General features: G+C 37.1%; 2 protein-coding genes and 1 pseudogene across 2 annotated transcripts; 1 reads left to right on the plus strand and 2 right to left on the minus strand.

The window, feature by feature from the left end:
• On the minus strand, positions 1,572–2,681 carry LOC18788089. The gene has a single exon (XM_007221478.2). The coding sequence runs from the start codon at positions 2,080–2,082 to the stop codon at positions 1,654–1,656; it is 429 nt and encodes a 142-aa protein (XP_007221540.2). The 5' UTR covers positions 2,083–2,681; the 3' UTR covers positions 1,572–1,653.
• On the plus strand, positions 7,185–11,115 carry LOC18788073 (annotated as a pseudogene).
• LOC18788095 (polygalacturonase At1g48100) lies at positions 15,857–18,422 on the minus strand. The gene is made up of 6 exons (XM_007221508.2): positions 17,523–18,422; positions 17,239–17,406; positions 17,108–17,152; positions 16,816–17,023; positions 16,626–16,707; positions 15,857–16,512 (listed from the first exon to the last, which is right to left on the minus strand). Exons 1-6 carry the CDS (start codon positions 17,904–17,906, stop codon positions 16,011–16,013), a joined length of 1,389 nt encoding a protein of 462 aa, XP_007221570.2. The 5' UTR covers positions 17,907–18,422; the 3' UTR covers positions 15,857–16,010.

The following is a 19,487-nucleotide window of genomic DNA, read 5'->3' on the forward strand; positions in this document are numbered from 1 at the left end:
GAGATGGGTTTGGTAGTGAATATAGGCCCAATAATATTCGAATGTTTAAATATTTCAATTTATTATATTTGAAGAGTACAGCCGCGCGGCTATACTATTTAAATATTCCACGTGCAAATCCTTACATTACTCACTCCTTGGCAGCCCCTTGACCAAAAATTCCAGTTTCCCACACGCAGTTTCCAATATAAACTTTCTTACGTGTTTTTTTTTGTCTGGCTGAGAAGTCTACCTTCAATTCATTTCACACCACAATTCACCCCTTGATATATCTGTCTCTCTCGCTTTCTCTACCACATAATCTATTCCATGTCCAGTTTGTGATAGGAAGAAAGTTTCATTAATTTGCCTTTGTCTTTCTCATAGTAATGGGAAACCTTCATGAATCATGACCCACCCTCTCTCATAATTATTATTAAGTATAAGATTTTAAGTTGAATTTCGAATACATGCCATTACTTGCAAAATATTTGATTTTGTTATATTTAAAAAGTCTAACCGCGTGGCTATATTCTTTAAATATTCGAATTTATTTAATCTTTTTTATAGGTATTATCACCGAGCTAATCTGTTCCTTGAAATAGTTTGGAACTTAACTGTCAACTCAAAGAAAAAGTAGAGGCCAAAAATTGAAAAAGAAAGTAAGTTCGATTCAATGGAAAAACTCTGGAGAGATACAAAGCACGATGATGAATTGAAGAACTCTATAAAAACTCGAGAGTATCGCCGGGTGGCTATATATTATTTTTGACACGTGGATGCCTAATCTCTAGGTAGGTCCTCTTTTTTTATTTTTATAAATAGGATAGCCGCCTAGCTATACTGGGGTTTTTTTATTAAAAAAAATAGCCGAACAACTCTTTATATATATATATATATATATATATACTGGCATTCTTTTTTTCTTTTTCTTTTTTGAAATTATGTGATTTTCGTTTATCGATGAGTGTAGTTTAGATAATTATATACTCTTTGTATATATAATAGCAACCATATTGGCTTCACTGTCAATATGATGAATAGAAAGTTGATCAAATCAAAGTGCAAGAACAAGTGCTAAATGTGTCAAGTAATACGTAAACCGCTTTTGACCGAAAAAGTAATAGCAATGTTAGGCATATTTATTAAAGAGGTGGTACACAATGTGGTGTATAGATGTGGACATTTTTATAATCTTATATAGGGCCAACTGGAATGGGTGGGTGGGTTTCAGAAAGTGAAGTAAGAGAATAAAAACAGAACCCAATTCCTCGTCATCGTTGATACATAACAGCATCTTATCTTTTGTAACTACATTTATTTACTAGAGCCAATTTAGTTTCTTGTCCTTGGAGAGTGAGTCAATATTTGGCAACTCAACAATCTTATCTTTTGCATCATAGAGATATTGTGTCAAATTAGAGCAAAGCATATTTGTAATCGTAATCAAACTTATTTTTCTGCATCAACTGTTATCGGATTCAAGTGATTTTTTGTAGGGATGATCTTTGAATGAGTATCTACAAAATAGACGGTTTGGATTAGTGAAATACAATCCGGAGTGGGGCCTACAAGGAGTGTCCCTCAAATAAGCTTATTTGAGGGATGCCTCAATGGAAACTCTCTGTATATATATATATATATATATATATATATGTTACACCCAATGAACAGTTACAGAGACAGCCTGAGATCTAAATTATTACCTTGTTTACAAATTTCTGTGTTACAGCAGCCTCTGCTTTGAGCATTATTAGTAGTGCTAATCCCAGATATCACGTGTGGGATTTTGAACTCATGACGAGCCTCTTCTTCAATTAAATCTTCAGGTTGAAATGATGGCTTCCAAACGTCAGCTATGACCTTCTCTTCCTCTTCCTCCACTTTTTTCTTCTTCTTCTTGTTTGATCTGTTGTCATTAATTTCTTCCCGTTTCAATATTACATTCGAACCATTCATCAATCGGTGACGAGCTTCCCGGACGTTGTTGATAAGAGCAAAGAACTTCTCAATCTTCTCTTCTTCATCATCAGCTTCAGCAGCAGCAGCATCAACGTCATTGCTAATGATCATCTTCCTCTTCTTGCTCTCATGGGTCTCCATGTGATACTCGTTTGGAGAGGGCCAAACCTTAAAGAAAGGGTAGTTTAAGTCAGAAAGGTACACAGAAATATTAAAATTTGCAGTTAATCAATTTATGGGTTGCTTCCACGCTCCTTCGTTGCTTGGCAGAGTCCCCGTGAAGTGATACATAAATATCAAGTCAAGTTGATGATGCAAGGTTGTATCATTATTATTCGTTTCTTTCACGGGACCCAAATGCCAACCTTGCCTAGTTCCCTCTCAAAAGAAAATAAAAAATAAAAAAGCGAAGTTAGGTCGGTCACGTGTGAAGTATTTTCCCCCACCTGCTTTATTTTTTCACTCATTCTATTTTTAAAATTTTAAAGATAAATCTACTTCTTTGTAAAATGACTTACGAGGACAACTCGCTCAATCTCTCCCACACGCACCCACACCTATATTTTCTTTTTTCTTTTTTTTTTGGTTCGAAATCCACACCAATCTTCATACCCAACCCACCAAACAAAACAAAATCAACATCTTTCTCTCCCTACGTTCGTCAAAAATTAAGAACCAGAAGAAACCCTAAACTTGCAAACTCATAACCCCAATTTTATTTTCAGTCACACATAATACAATTGTTTTTCTTTCTTCTCTAACTCTAAAGCTCAAGTAGTCCCATAATTACATTGACTTTGAGCTTTTGAAAAACTCTAAAATTGACAGAAACTCATGGCCATTTCCTTTTCTTCCTTTGTCTCTTTCTTTCCTTTTAATTTCAAACTCAAATAACACCTCTATTATTTGAAGAAGGAGAGTTAAATGTTTGTAAGGTCATGATGTTGATTGTTGGGTTTTCGCTAGAGGAGAAAGTTGGGGTGGGAATTGGCTAATTGAAGAATTTTTTATTATTGTTTTTTACAGAAATTTTTTTAAAAATTATAATAGCAAATATGAAAATACAATTAAAGGATATTTTAGAAATAATGATAGATGAAAAGATAAATTTATGTTTATTCAATTTTATGGATGAGAAGATAAGATTAATGAGAAAATAAGACAAAATGGTAGAAATAGCATCACTCTTTCATAACTGTTTACGTTTTGTTAAAGTTAAAGATAGGGTAGGGGGTCCGGAAATGGAAAATGGCCAAAAAAAGAATGGGGGGGGATGGGATGGGCCAAGGGGCGAAAACGAAGCCTCCTATCTTAGCTTTTGTAAATTTCGTGGAAGGACGTGTCGCATCATCACAATTTGCTGTGAAATAATAAACAGCTTAATTGCCACTTTTGTCCTTTTCTTATCCAATCAGATTCTCCTGCGCTCTGCGTGTTGCGATGCTTTGCTTCCATAAAAAATATATGAGAAAGAAATAAGTGATAATTAGATTTCATTGAATTTGACTAAAAAGCAAAAATCATGAGAACCCAGTTAACCCAAAACCCAGAACAGAAGAAAAAATTGTTACTCGACTTGGTAATTTCCGATGTACATGCAATTCGCAAAGCAAGCACACAAAACAACACAAGTAGCTATAAGCTAGAGGGCAAGTTTAAGGTCCAAAGACCCCAAACCATTATCTTGTGTTTCTAAATTCCTAGTGTTAGAAGGAGGAGGAGGAGGAGGAGGAGGAGGAAGAGGGAAGTGTAACTTAAACTCTGTGCCAAAATCCTCCAACTCAAAAGATGGCACCCAACCTCCTCCTCCTCCTCCGGCAGCAGATGGCTCTTCACGATCATCATCACCCATTGTCGCCTTTCTTCTCTTTTTGTCCTTGATGCTGATGTTGTTGTTGTTATCGTCGTCGTCGTCTTCTTCATCCTCATTGCATGCAAATGGCAGCTTTCTTGATCGCAGACGATTACGAGCATCGTGATAGTTTCGAATCAACGAATAAAACTTCTCCATCTTCATCTCCTCGCTCTCTTCTTCTTCTTCTTCTTGATGATCTACTGGATGTTTACAGCTGCTGGTATCCACATGATCATCAATCTTCTCATCTTCCATGCTTAATTATTAATTGGTTTGTTTCAACTTTTGATGACTAGCTAGTCTCTGCCTGCCTGCCTGCCTGCCTGCCTCTTAGACTTGTTTATATATATATATATAAATGTAAGTTTCTCAAAAAGTCACAGGTTTTGGTAAGATGACATAATGTTGTTGATGTCACCAAAAATCATCACCACTGATTTCGTGAGGTGTACACTTTAAAAGTCGAAAGACGAAATTACCCCACCGGCCCAAGCCGACCACCCCTATTTGGAATTTGGATGGAAGCAAGTAATGGATAGAATGGTAAAATACCATTATAGAGAATACAAGGCCGACTGAAGCAATGACGTCATCATCACCGTAGGTGTTATATTCTTGTAGCACTGTTTCTTTTCTTTTTTGGGTTGGGTGGTTGTTGGGTTGAGTGGACCGTGGTGGATGCTGCTGCTGCATGTGACGTAGGTTGGCTGACGTCTGAGGGCGCTGCCTTGCGTTTCATTTTTGACATTTGATTTGAATTTGATAAAAATATGGCCCCCCACTCCTCTCCTCTCCTCTCCTCATTTGTATTTTTCGAACACGTTTTTTATTCATTAACATTGTGATTTTATTTTGACCACCCATTCGACTTTTGGTAGCAGGAAGGAACAAACAATGTCAATAGTCATACATACTCTTCGGTCCAACTCATACTGCTAATACATAGAAAGTGAAACTAAAAGTAATTTCGTGCTTCACGAACTAAAAGTTAAACTAAAGTGTCGGTGTGGGTGACAAGAAATCAATCACTGCACAAACGAAGTTGAGATTGGCAACTAATTCTATTCCTACTAATAACAATATGACATTGTGATGTAGAAGTTTTTCTTACCGTGATTCGCAGAACTTTATAGGAAAGGAGTTAAAAAGCATCCTTAATATTATATTTTGAAAGGATGACGCCTCTAGTGGGCTTTACACATAACATAACAATATAACATTTACCCATTCCTTAGAAAACACAAGATAACCTAATAATTCTATCCAGCTCTCACCTGAAAAGGTTATAGACTTAGAGACAGTCTTAATAAACTTTTCACATGCATATGCTATGATTATAATAGCGTACCTGAGCATTTTGGCGTCTTATGAATCATATAATATAGTTTTTGTGGAAAATAATGGGGAGAATATATTTTCTCATTATGTGTTGTTTACAAGATTACATAGGTATATATGTATAAGCTGGGGAAGGCTAATATCCACTAGCCAGATTAAGAACCATTGGTTAGTCTAAGAGCTGTTGGCCAACACACCACAACCTTAACTTTAACCCCTAATTATAGGAAAACTCTAGTTACTAGTAACAAGATCAAATCCCCTAAATTAATTATAGGAAAACTCTAGTTACAAGTAACAAGATCAAATCCCCTAAATTAATGACGTGTAAATCAATCAAAGCTAGCAACCACCAAGCTAATCACATCTATCAGCTACCAATACTTCCAATACTCCCCCTCAAGCTGGATCAAGGGGATTAATTGATCCAAGCTTGGAGAGCAAGCGTTGAAACGGAGTGGAAGCAAAAGACTTGGTGAAAACATCAGCAAGTTGATCATGGCTCCGAGTGAATGTGGTTTGAATTACCTTAGACTGAACTTGTTCACGAACATAGTAATTGTCAACTTCAATGTGTTTGGTGCATTCATGGAACACGGGATTGGAGGCAATATGCATAGCTGCTTGATTGTCACAAAAAAGAGACATAGGTTTGTTGCTCAAAAAACCCAAGTATGAGATAAGACCCTTGAGCCAAATGGGTTCACATGCAGTGGAAGTCATGGCTCTATACTCAGCTTCGACACTTGAGTGAGCAATTACATTTTGCGTTTTGCTCTTCCATGTCACGATGTTTCCTCCAACAAACGTGTAATAGCCAGTAGTTGATTTTCTATCAATAGCATTCCCTGCCCAGTCAGCATCGGTGCATGCCATGATTTGAGTATGACCATTGTTCTTCATGATAATTCCCTGACCAATGGAGCCCTTGAGGTATCTTAGAATCCTTTTAACAACATTTAAATGAGCCTCAGTGGGTGCATGCATGAATTGGCTTACAAGACTGACGGCATAAGTTATATCCGGTCTAGTAATGGTGAGATATATAAGCTTACCCACCAGTCTTTGGTAGTAACTTTTATCACTAAAAGGCTCTCCTTCCAAGTCCAACTTCTATTTGCTATCAAGAGGGTATGAGATGGTTTGCAATCTATCATCTTCACTTCTTGAAGCAAGTCAATCACATCTTTCCGTTGACTTAAAAATAGTCCATTGGGAGAAGTAGCCATTTCAATCCCAATGAAGTATTTTAACACTCCTAAGTCTTTAATGGCAAATTTTTGATGAAGAGAATGCTTAAGAGTGTTAATCTCATCAATATTATCACCTGTGATGATGATATCATCAACATAGATTAGAACAACTAATTTGCCAACTGATCCAGTTCGAACAAACAAGGATGCATAAGCATGACTTCTCTTGAAACCAAACTTTTCAAGTACAGAGCTCAACTTGGCATACTAGGCACGTGGAGATTGTTTCAATCTATAAATGGATTTGTGAAGCTTGCAAACCATACTTGAATTCTGTGCCTATGGATGACCAGGAGGTAATTGCATGTAAACTTCCTCTTCAAGGTCTCCATGCAAAAAAGCATTTTTTACATCCATTTGGTACAACGGCCACTCATGATTAACTGCAACAGATAACAAAATCCTCACTGTACTCATCTTAGCCACGGGAGCAAATGTCTCCTTATAATCAACTCCAAACGTTTGAGTAAAACCGCGAGCCACCAACCTTGCCTTGTGTCTTTCAATTGAACCATCAGAATTAAACTTGGTTTTGTAGATCCACCTACTGCCTACCACCTTCTTTCCCTTTGGAAGCTGGACTACACTCCAGGTTTTATTTTCATCCAAAGCCTTGAGTTCTTCTTCCATGGCTAGCCTCCAAACATCTTGAAGATTGGCTTCTTGAAAATTCCTTGGTTCACTTTCATTTGACAATTTATTGAGAAAAGCTACATGGGAGTGAGAGACTTTGGAGTAATTTACAAACTTGTGAATTGGGTACCTTACATTGAATGTTACATAGTCTTGTAGCCTTGATGGTGGATGTCTATCTCGAGTTGGATTCCTCCGAGGTTGAGCTGGGATCACAGTAGGTTTAGCTCCACTCTCTTCTATAGATGATGTGTCATTGTCATGAGGAACAACTTGTGCTTCGGAGGCTTCAGTTTCATCTCCAATAATCACGTTGTCAATATTGGTTGCATAAGAGTCACTGTTGTGAGGTACTGAATGAACACAATCACTTGTTTTGACTTCAGTGTTTTCTTGCAGTGCACAGAACAGAAGATATGGAAAGTCATTAAAGAAAACAAAGATCTTGATCTTCCTGCTCACGAGGTAAAACTGTGAATATATTCACTTACGCTATTCATGTATATGCATATTGTTTTGAATAAGCTATCTTTTATTCCATCCATTGTAGGTCATGGTGGTTACTGTACGTTGTAAAAAGATTGCCAATGAGAAGTATGCTGATATTTCAGGAAATGAGGTACCTGTTTTTCATATAGTGCTATGTTTTCCATCTTAAATTTTTGTTGATGTTGTAACTTCGGTGGCCCTTGAACTCCTAAATTATCTCAGTTCAATCTTTGATACTTGTCTATCAGAGTAAGTATCTTCATCTGGTTTGTCAGCGTCAAAGCTATAGGATATGATTTGATCTAATGAGAGAGAAGTTCTGTAACTGACTCGTGAAGATCGTCTTAATTGAGTGGCATGCACTTTAGGTGAAGACATCTAAAATTCACTATGATGGTGTAAGGGTCTTGTATTTCCAACTTGCCTCTATGTTCTGGATTAGTGTATTTATGATGTGCAAGACTCTTAAGTCCGCCTAATTTCAAGTCAACTGGAAGATCTAAGTTTACTACTTGCTTTTTGGTATTCACGAATAATTTAGCATTGTTTTCTTTTCATTAGTGTTTTGGAAATGGTGGCTGATCAAGTGTCGTCCATGTTATTTCCTTCATTGTTTTTGGGTATGTATCCACATTGAGGCCTTGACAAAGGGAAGAATGCACAAATGGTAGTACTAGTAACAGAAAAGAGAAAAGGAAAGAAAACAGATACAAAGTGGTCACTAGGTTCCTGCTTTCCGTTCTGTAGTCTATACAACACATTCTTTTATGTCAGTTTATGTTTAGAATTTTGGTTACCTTCTTATCTTTTTCCAAATGTGCAAATAATATTGCCATCACTTCAATTATACTGAGCAACTTTAAGGTTTAAGGCGTCTGCTGTCTCTAAGTAGTAAGTACACCTTTTGACTTGTATCGCTGAATAATTCTTTGTATTTATTTGATTAATTTGCTTATTTTGGTATTTTAGGTATGATGCACAGGCTACATATTTTGATGAAGGTGTCAGAACTAGGAAGCGTGAGCAGCTTGAAGAAAAATTGCTGCAAGTAAGTAATCTCGATATTATTCCTGTGACAGCTATGTTCCTGCTCCCCTTCTGTCCTTCTGTCCTTGTGCCATAGATGGGTGATAGCAGTTGAACTGAGACTGTGGGTTGCTGCATTTTCAGCATCTTTTTGCCTATAGAGAGTGGAGGTCAAATTTTGTTTCTGGTTCCTCCTTGAATCTGCAATGCATGTCAAATTGATTGGGGGACATTCACCGTTTTGCAGGGAGGCTTTTTGAGGCCTTCCCAATGCGTCAAATATAAACTGATTTTGCGGAAAATTAACCTTTTTATTTATTTAATAAAATGAGTTTCCAATTTCATCAATTTGATTCATATGTTTTTCTTCTGTTATTGATTCTTTTCACTGTATTGTTAGCTTGTCCAACCTGCGTTCCAAGCTTTGCTGGGACATATAAGATCTGGTTCTCTGGATAAGTTCAAGGGAGCATTTGATAAGACCTTGAACGGTGAGGAGGCATTTTCAGTGGCTGCTTGTAATTGCTCTGAGTCATTTATGGCTCTATTTGATGAAGGATGTGCAGGTATGTATGTTATATCTTTCCTTTAGCCTAAATTGAAAACTCAAGTATAAAATACAAAAAATGAATTACAGTATAAGTGAATCCTTTAAATATATGAACCAAAGAATACAATATAAGACAAATTACTTGACACTTCTTAAAACAAATCTCAAGGACAAATTGAGTGAAATTTTGATTCCTGCCTGAGTTAATGTGTGGTGAGACATATAAATAACAGGTCCTTGAATTGGCTTCACTGATTACAAGTTTTACTCGCATTTGAAAGTACAGTGTAAGATTAACACAATATTTTTGCTGACGCTGTTATCACACAAGCAAACTGGGACACATCTAAAGTAAGGGATCAACTTAAACGCGATATAGAAGCCCATATTGCTTCAGTTTGTGCCGCCAAGCTATCTGAACTTACTGCACTTTATGAGGTAAATATACATTTTATTCATTGCCTCTTATGAAATGATTGGGGTGACTGGTACTTTTGAACTCGAGGAAGAATTTGAGTGGAAGAAGAAACTAAAAGGGAATAAGTGGGATGAAGTGGAAACTAAACTAGTTTGATATGCTAATTTTTAAGGAGTTCACAGGTTTGTAGGGGTAGATATATTTTGGAGAACTTTTTCTCACTGGTTTTCATTCCCTATATGTTTATTGTTGACTACTTTTGCAGGAAAAATTGGAGGATGCCTTATCAAGACCGGTTGGAAGCCCTTCTAGATGGAGTTAATGGTGAAACCTGGCCTTCAATAAGAAATCTTTTCCGGCGTGAGACAGAATCAGCTGTCTCTGGGATCTCTAGTGCATCTTCGGGTTTTGATATGGATGAACAATCCAAGGGCAAAACACTTACAAGTCTGGAGGCATATGCAATAGGTGTAGTGGTAGCTAAAACAAAGGAAGAGGCTGGAAGGGTTTTGACCTGTATGAAAGGCAGGTAGGAAGTAACTGCCCGTTCTGCAATATGGCACGATTTATATTATATCATCTATTAGAACTTGAGTTTGAATTTTCCCTGAAGCTTTGCTAACTATATTGCTATTGCTTTCAGTCCGTTTGGAGGACTATGCTGCTGATAATATTGAGAATACTTTATCCCTTGCCTTGATGGCTTCCACAAATGCTGCTGCTGAAGATAGGAGTATCACAACAGCTGACCCACTGGCTTCAAGCACTTGGCAAGAGGTGCCTTTTCTTTTGTTTATTTCTTGCTTGTAAATTTTTAGTTTGCATTTTAGCAAGTATTGTTAGCATAGGTGTTTCAAACCTAGTAGCTTTTGTGATTTTTTATTTATTTATTTTCTGTGCAGGTTTCCTCCTCAAAAACATTGATCAAACCTGTCGAGTGCAAATCCTTGTGGAGGCAATTCAAGCGATGGAGTGAACACAGTGTTTCTATGGCTGTTACTGCACAAGTTGGCATAGATTCAAAATTTTAGTATATCATGGTTGAGATGAATAGATTGTTGTTGCGCATGTATGAATATCCTTATCAATCGCTCTTCAGTGGTTAACTTTTCTCAAAATTTTGATAGTTACATTGAGTCCATTCCACATGCTGTTCTACTTTTCAGGAAGCTTAAAAGGGTGGTAACTGTTGTTCACCACTTCATTGGGCAACTGATGCCTTGACTGCAGCCCTGGGATTGAAACTTTTAAGGTGCATACTTTCCCCATATTAAGGATAGATAATGATGGTGTTCTACCATTAAATTTTATGCACTACCACTATTCTCACACATTCTTATACCTTCATGGCAGACGTAACCTGTGATATGTGCTCTGCAGCTGCAACCTTTAGGTTTGACAACGTGCAACGCCCTACCTAAAGGAGAAGCAGTTACTAACTTAGACCAACTAAAAAATTCTAGACCAAGCTTTGGTTCTAGACTGGGGCAACACTGAAGTGAAGAGAGGGGTGACTATCCTTTGCTCTCAACTTGGTTTGTCTGTAAAAACTACTATGTAGTGTGATTTGATTGGTTAAAACGAAGATGAATGTGCAGTCTTATCAATGAAAAACCAGCAAAATTTTGTTTATTTATAAATTATAATTGAAAAGACCAGTAAGATCAAATAGACTCTTGAAATGCAGCCAACATAATTTTCATGAAAGAAATTGTGTAACACACATGACAAGACACTGACTGACTAATACGCTTTTAATTCAGTAGCTTTTTATCTTTTCACTTTTTCCCCAGCATGCTTCGCCAACACAAAGTCCCCACACTGTACTAGATTCAATGAAATTCATCGGACAACCCCCAAAATAAAAGTATTTAATTGTAGCATGTACCCTTGCAAATTTTATTTAATGGTGAAATTTCTTTATCGCAGAAGCAACCAATCAGGGCTTGACACATCAAAGATTAGGTCTTGTTTCATAATTTGCTAAATTACGTCTGTGATTAGTCCATTTATTTTCTTATGCAGCAATAATTTTCACTAACAGCTAAGAAAAAAGATCTGGAGATAAGAAAAAAGGACATAAATGATTGATCAAATAAGCTTCTTATTCTCTCTTCCACTAACAGCTAAAGTAGAAGTTGCACTTGATTTTATTCCACAAATGTGTACCTCTCAAATTACATCTCAATAAGCCCAAGCATGGCAAATGAATTTGTTTCTTTACGTGTACTATTGATATATATGTATTTATTTATATCTTGGTTTGTGGTGGGTAGATGGGAGATGATCTAAGTGGGCTAGATTCTTTTCTCTTTTTGGGTAAGCTTTAGGCAGCCTGCCATGCCCATATTCATGCGACATTCCAGCATTTCTATGGCAGTATGTATGCGCTTCACATCTCTCTCTACTTTTGAAGCTGCTAGCAGAAGCACTACTTTTTCCCCTGCCATTAATGTACCTTCCAAATAAGTTCAATTTTTCAAAACCATTCTAACACTGAGCTTGGAAAATGTTGGTCCAGATGTTATGTTTTTCCTTGTGCACACCATGATTTTGTGACTTCAAACTTTCCAAAAATTCGCATTAAAAAAAGGACATGGAAAACTGAATGGATTTCAGATTAATGCTGTTGGACAATCACTAGATCTCGAAAACTTAAATTTCTAGACAATAATTCTCCCCTCTCTACACCTCACATGACGCACACCTTAACAAATAAGTGGATAACAAGAATTTCATAGAGGCTTCAAAACTAAAAATCTGATACCATAACTCCAAAAGTTAATATTCTTAGGAATTAAATCAATAAATGTATGACAAGCCAAAGCCATATTCATACTTTGGAATGGAAAATTGGGTAAACTAGAAATTGAGAGAATGACATGGGCCAAAAGCTGAAAAAGCTTAAGTTGCAATGCAGAAAAAGGTAGGGGACCCTAAAAGCAACTCCACTCATTTGTCCTTAGTCATGGTAAGGGGGGAGATAGGGCAACCACTATTTACGTGAATAGTGGTTGCCCTTGCAAATAGTATTTTGTGTTTCCACCCATTGCCATGGCTAAGGGCAATTACTATTCATTTTTTTGTTTTTTTCACAACTTTTTTAATGAAAATAATTAATTTGGATAATATTTTCAGATAAGATTTCCGGGTTCCTACGTGTCAAGACTATTCATAATCGAATAAAATTTCCGAATAAGATTTTTGGAATCAAATTTCGGATGAATTTCAAAATTCAAATTTCAGATAAATTTTTGGGTTCAAATTTCGAATGAATTTCAATTCTTAGGCCGTTTTGCCTTGCAATTTCCTCCAAAAACTTTGAATTATTATTGCTTGAATTACCCACTTTCGTTGCCTTCGCGGCCTTTCGGCCAATGGGCCTCGGCTCCTTTTCGATGGGTGAGTCTTGACTCATAGGAGAATCGAGAGGTGAATCCGATGTCATTGAATCACGGAGTGGCGTCTCGTTTAACACAACGGCGGGACCTGTCGGAATAATTATGAAGCGTTTGCAATATTTCATCACCTCCCAACATTCATGATGGTTGAAACTTTTTTTGCCACCCCCGGTTGCACCGAACCACATTTGTGCTTGAATCATCTATTTAACAAAAAAATGGAAATGCAATAAATATTTAAAATATATTGGATATGCAAGTAACAAAAATAATAATAATGGAAATGCAATTAACCTTACAAATAAATTAGAAGTGCAAGAAAATTAAGAAACAAGTGGAAATGCACGAAATATTAACAACATATTGAAAATGCAAGAAATATTAACAAAATATTGAAAATGCAAGAAATATGAACAAAATATTTAAATTGCAAGAAATATTAACAAAATATTGATAATGCAAGAAATATGAACAAAATATTTAAAATGCAAGAAATATTAACAAAATATTGAAAATGCAAGCAATATTAACAAAATATATATATTAGGAGATTAAACTTAATAAAACAAAAATTATAAAATACTTACCTCGTTAGTACGATTTTCCCCGCTTCTATAGTTGTCCATCGCTTTTGCTAGGGCAGCTCTCCATTTTCCCAACTCTTTATTGAGAATTTTCCACCTACTGGATAATGCCATCTCCGTACGAGTAGACCCCGGAATTTTTTCACAAAATTCGGCATGAATTTTTTTCCACATATGGAAAATTTTCATCTCATTGCCAGACACGGGACAATGACAAATTTGGAGCCAAGCCTCACACAAAGAAACATCTTCCATGGTGCTCCAAGCCCCTCCGATTTTGATAGAAGAAGCCATAAAAATATGAAATCAAAATACTAGATGAAAAAGAGGAAAATGTTGAGTAAAGAGTGAATAATAGTAGAAGTATAATGAAATGTATGAGGATTGGTGTTGAAAGTGAAGGGTATTGATAGGTATTTATAGAAGAAAAAAAAATCTGAATTTTTTTTAATTTTTTAGAATTTTTAAAAAAAATTTACGATTTTTTTTTCATATTTTTATTGCCCAAAAAAGCCTCAGCCGTAGGATTGGATTCGGAGATGCTGATCGGAGGGCTGAGGACGCGACATGTGGCAACTTCCCGTTGGAGCTGGCGTCGCACTGACGTCAGCGCGCGCTGGTTCAAATTTTTTTACCGTTGGCATTGCACGCGCCAACAGTAAAAAAATTTGAAACGTGCTAGCTGACTTCAGCGACCGCGGACTGCAGCTCGGGCTGGCCCAAGTTGGTGGGTCCCACACACCCCGGGCTTGGGCTAGGCGGTGGAACGCAATTTTTTTTTTTCCCCTCGCCTCGGGCTCGGCCCGTCCTTTGGAATGGCTCTAATGGTTATGTTGGAGAAACTTTCTAAGATACATCTCAGTTTCAGAGTTGAGAAACTATTATTTGTACTGAGAATTTTGCACAAAACAACAAGTAAGCCCCATCACTCAATGAAAAAGAATATATATATGTACACAATTATTCTCTCATCCGGATATTCGCACGTTATTACTATGTGAATGTCATTGTAAACAGGGAGGAAAGTAGAGTGGGATAGTAAAAAAGACATGTCATCAGAAACTAAACTAGATGTAGATATGGATATTGAGGCTCTTGAGGGTTAGCTATAGTATATGTTTGATTAAAAAAGGCAAGTTTGGTGGGTGGCCATTGGACATTAGCCCGTGCACCGACCTACACTTTATCAGAACACACGGAACATAAAGTCTACAAAACACTACACTCAACTGGATCTTCATTCTCATATACTTGAACAGTCTACCATACCATCCATGGTTATGATTATTATTGTAGTCTAGGCAGCCACTGCGCGTGCTGCAAGAAAAGCTAAAGAGAATTGTCCCTCCCTCGCAACCTCCACTTGAGCTCCCAATTCCAATTAAAGTTAGTGCTGTGGACGACAATCCTCGTAACTTCACTCACTCTCACATATATTATTCTCTAAAATTATTAGCTTGATTTCTCATCGTGTCACTGCCAGGAATATTTTTTTATGCCTGTTTGTACCCTCCTTTTTCAGTTTTAACTCTATTGTTTATTTCATTCTTGTCTCTATATCTTCCAAGTTCCACACACAAACAATATTGGCATAGAGAGAAAAAAATTCGAATCTTCTACTTTTTCTTTTAATTAATGGGTGGTATTGTAAATCTGTCATCATTTACCCAAATCCATCAATAATTTATTCTGACTAGCTATGTCACAAAAACTTTACACTTATTTTAGTGCTAATGGTTACTTCACTTGTGGGACTTTGTTGTTGCAGATAGGGAACAACTAAAAAATTCTAGCTTACTATGCATCAACTTGACAAACAAGCATCAGAGAATTAAGCTTTTAATTACTATAATCTTTTGAGACTGCATAGAGTTGAAGTTGATGGGTGGCTTTTGCTGGTTTAATGATATATTGATATTGAAATGAAACAGACTAAACTCATGTAAGCAGAAATCATGTGACTTGTAGAATGCTTGAGATGAGTGTACATGTATTTTGAAGCTGCAATCCAACTTGTACACTTTCTACACAAGACTTCTAAACTGCCCTGCTGGTCCCAAGTTCAAAATCAACTGCTATTTTGCCTAGATTGTTCAATATCACATGCGCATTTTCACATACTTTTCGGTGCACTGAATGAGAGGAAACAACTGGTCAACTTCGAAAGGCATTCATGGCTGCTTTTTTTTGTTTTTTCTTTGCATCCTTTGCAAGTTTACTTCTAGCGGAAAAGTTTCTTATATCTATTCTCCACAAATGCTCGCTGAGTGTTACAGATATGGATTGTGACGGATTAGAGTTCAATTTGATAATCTCTATTAATTAGAAGCAAAAATCATGTGGGACTTACTGAAGTACATAAAGATGTAGAGAAACATAACTTTATAATTTATAAATATAGGGAGCACATAAAACACCCCTCCTCTATAATGACATCAGTAGATCTACTAGACTGACAGATTCATAATCCGTCTTTTAATTTTGTACGTTACATGGATTGCTTTACAGATGAGCCCACTGAATCAGCAATGCTCAATGTCATTGTCCAGTAGGGATCGAGGAACACCCTCCAACAAGCAAGAGACTGGTGGAATTGTTAGTGTCTGCAGTTCTCCATAAGCATTCCAACAATACGGGTCCAATACTATGTCTCCTACAGCAGGAAGAAGCTCGACTTCTGAGAGTGTCAAGTTAGTGCATGGGAGAGCATCACTGCAAGCAAAATGCATCGGTGAACTCCGAACATCGTAGGTTCCCCTTATGTTTGAATAGAGTATGTCTGATACAAAGACTGCTGAAGTTTGGTTGGTGCACCCCTTGTTAAGGCAGTAGAATTGGTTTATCATAATCGGGTTCCTAACATTATCCATGTGAATGTTACTGAATGTTACTCCCGAAACTGATCCGGATCCACCCTGCCATGTCTTGATCCTAACTCCATTATCCGTCTCTTTGATTATTGAGTCGCGAACTGTAATGTTAGAGACGCATGCTCGCGAGTTGTGATTGCCTAGACTCCCAATGCTGAGTAGATGAATAAGGAACACATTGATCAAATTTAATGAAAATTAAGTTTGTAATGAAAAGGAAAAGCTGTAATTTAGTGAAATTTATATTTATGGAAAACAAAAGTGTACCTGATTCCATGACCAGGTCCACAAGTGATGTTTCGTATGTCTACATCATAACAGCCTGACCCAATTGATACACAATCGTCACCTACAGAACAGAACAGAGACTATTAACAAATAAACAAACAGGTGGATTAATTATGAACTTTCATGAGTAAATGGAGAAAGGTAGAAGATTTGAAGGTTTTTGGCTAACCATTTGAAATTACTGAGTTATAAATTTGGACATCATTTGTGTTCTCTATGTGAATCCCATCTGTATTCGGACTTCGAGCAGGGGCGGATATAGAAATCGATTCTATATGGACATTCCTGCAGTTATCAAATCTGAAGTGGAATTGGGGGCTATTCTTGATTTTAAGTCCTTGAACTGTCAAGTTGGAGCTCATGAAGAACTTAATGGCCTGCATTAAAATTCGTTGTATAGAATTAAACCTCATTACTTAAAGTAGCTGATATACACAACACAAGCAATGTTTGCAACTTACAACTGGGCTGTAACATGGTCCAGGCAATGTGGTTCCATTGATCCCCTGTGCCATTAGATTTCATATGGGATCAGCAGTTGCTTGAATCAAAGAAAATATGTATTCAGACAGAATGAAAAATTTTAAAATACCCTGTGGGGTTTGCAGGGAAGATTCCACCATTTCTCTCCTCTCCCATCAATTACACCACCCCCTTGCAACGACATCTCGTTGATTCTGTAAAAGACAAGCCATTGATGCCTGCTGGCGTTCTTTGGCCAAGACTCTGGTCCATCAGGTGGCACTAGAGTTCCATCAACCTTCTCAGTACCAAATGTACCCAATATCCAAAAAGGAAAATACATATTTAGTCCCTCATCACCAAAGTGGCCTAAACTAAGAATAATCAAAGAGGCCTATAATTCAAGTACATTACCTGTAACACCAGGCCCCCAAGGCAGGGACCAGTGAATATTGTAGATTGAATCATGAATGAGAAACCTCGGGGAACAAGGATCCTTGCTGCAGATTCACTTTGGCAAGCTGTGTCCCAAGCCATCTTAAATGCCTCAGTGTCATCTGTTTGGCCATCTCCAACAGCACCAAACGACCGCACATCGAAAACACCAGAGGAGCTATTATTAGGATTGGTAGCCTCTTCAGGAGGGCTAGCAGAATCAGGTGGAGGGGAAGGAGGTTGTGAAATGTGAGGGTGGGTGTGCTTGTGTTTATGGTTATGCCGTCTGGCTTGGGTGGACAGAAAGAAGCAAAAGAATGAAATGCACAACACTTGCATTAGTGACAATTTGCAGTTCTTCATTACAAAGTTCCTCACTTCAATTATAAATTAATAACTAACAAAGAAAGATTCACTGAAATTCAAGAAATGGTGATCAGACAAATGTGAGAACCCTATGTTTTGGGAAGTAGAAGAAGACACTAGAACCAGTTGCACAAGATGAGGTTGTGTTTGTTTGGTTTGGAGTTCATGCAGAAACAGAATGAGTCTGTATATATAATACTTACTATTGCTAAGTGGTAGTGGAAGGTCAGTCTAACTTTTATCTTTTTTTTTTCTCTTCTTTTTAATAGTTCTAGGGGCGGGAAATGGAACCGACCAATAACATTTAGGCATTGGCCACTTTTTCTGTTCTTTTTATTTTGTAAATATTTGTGATGGTTCAGAAAAAAGGTAACGGAATAAGAAGAATTGAAATGGGTGGGCAAATCCATAAGCCCCCCATGTTCTTCCCATAACTGTCACTTTCTTTGGTCCCAAATTCTAGTTATTGCAGAAGTGGCATATATTTTTATAATGGCCACGAACCATAAGCCTCCCTCCCTCTTTCCGTTTTTTGGGTTTGGTTTGGAAGACGAGTCAAAATCCATTTCAAAAGAATTGAATTATATATGCATTGCAGACGGTTGACGCTAAAATGATCATAACTTCCAATAAGATTTGACAAGTATCTGGTCTGCTAAGTAGATAATGCTAGGGAGCCTTCTGCATATTGTCTGCAACTCATTTCAGAGAAATGATATTACCACTAGTGAAATTGACATCATTTCTCATTAGCGTAGTCCAACTTGGAGTGAATTACGTCAAATTTTTGTCATTTGTGGCCAACCCGAATTAGTGTTTATGCGATTCGCAGTTAAGAATTTGGTCCAAAATTTCTAACAGCAGTTTGATAGCATATGCATTTGAGCATTTAAATATAGGGAGTCATCCTATCCTATCCAATCCAATCCTAGGTAACAAATCAGGTTTTAAACCAAACGCATGCGGTCCCTTTCGGTTTTCCAATTGGTATTGGAAATGAGTTGGTGTGGCTTGGCCGAAAAGGTTTCCAGTTATCTTTCTGTTAAGTTGGCAAGTCCACTATCAACCCTCTCTCCAATATTAATATATTTCTGTGGTATAGCAACAGCAGCTCTCTGGCCGACCAAAATTGATGTCACTCTATCTATACGCCCAGGGCTTCTCAGTTGATTGCTTGCTTCTTTAATGGTCCACCTTCATCCTCTCTCTGCCTCAAATACTGAAATGATTAGGTTTAGCTAGGTTCAACTCAAACTATAACTGTGTAGCCTAATTTTCAACTGTCTATGGGGCGGCGGATCATGCACAAGGAATTTCACATATGTGCTCAAGAAAAAATAAAATAAAAAATAGTAGTTGTTCACTTCCTCACAGTTTGACATATATACAAAAATAATTTGATAGAAACATTGGAAAAAAAAAGTTCTTTGTACACGTGTCAAACTGAACTTTGTCTATAAAAGCAAGAGTCAAATAGCAATTTCTAAGGCCAAGTCGACCAAGTCCATATCATCCACCATGCACCTCATGTTTTGTGTTCGAATTCCCTCTCTCTATATTATTTTTGCCAATAAAAAG

This window comes from Prunus persica, chromosome G3, assembly GCF_000346465.2.
Source record: "Prunus persica cultivar Lovell chromosome G3, Prunus_persica_NCBIv2, whole genome shotgun sequence".
In the NCBI taxonomy this organism is placed as follows: domain Eukaryota; kingdom Viridiplantae; phylum Streptophyta; class Magnoliopsida; order Rosales; family Rosaceae; genus Prunus; species Prunus persica.

What these genes read in the sequence shown, in the direction of transcription:
- LOC18788089 (XM_007221478.2), bottom strand. Translation starts at nt 2,082, where the DNA reads ATGGAGACCCATGAGAGCAAGAAGAGGAAGATGATCATTAGCAATGAC.
- LOC18788095 (XM_007221508.2), bottom strand. Translation starts at nt 17,906, where the DNA reads ATGAAGAACTGCAAATTGTCACTAATGCAAGTGTTGTGCATTTCATTC. An exon ending in TTGGGGGCCTGGTGTTACAG is followed by an intron (nt 17,407 to 17,522) that starts GTAATGTACTTG and finishes GGTACTGAGAAG; the next exon opens with GTTGATGGAACTCTAGTGCC. An exon ending in GGACCTGGTCATGGAATCAG is followed by an intron (nt 16,513 to 16,625) that starts GTACACTTTTGT and finishes TCATCTACTCAG; the next exon opens with CATTGGGAGTCTAGGCAATC.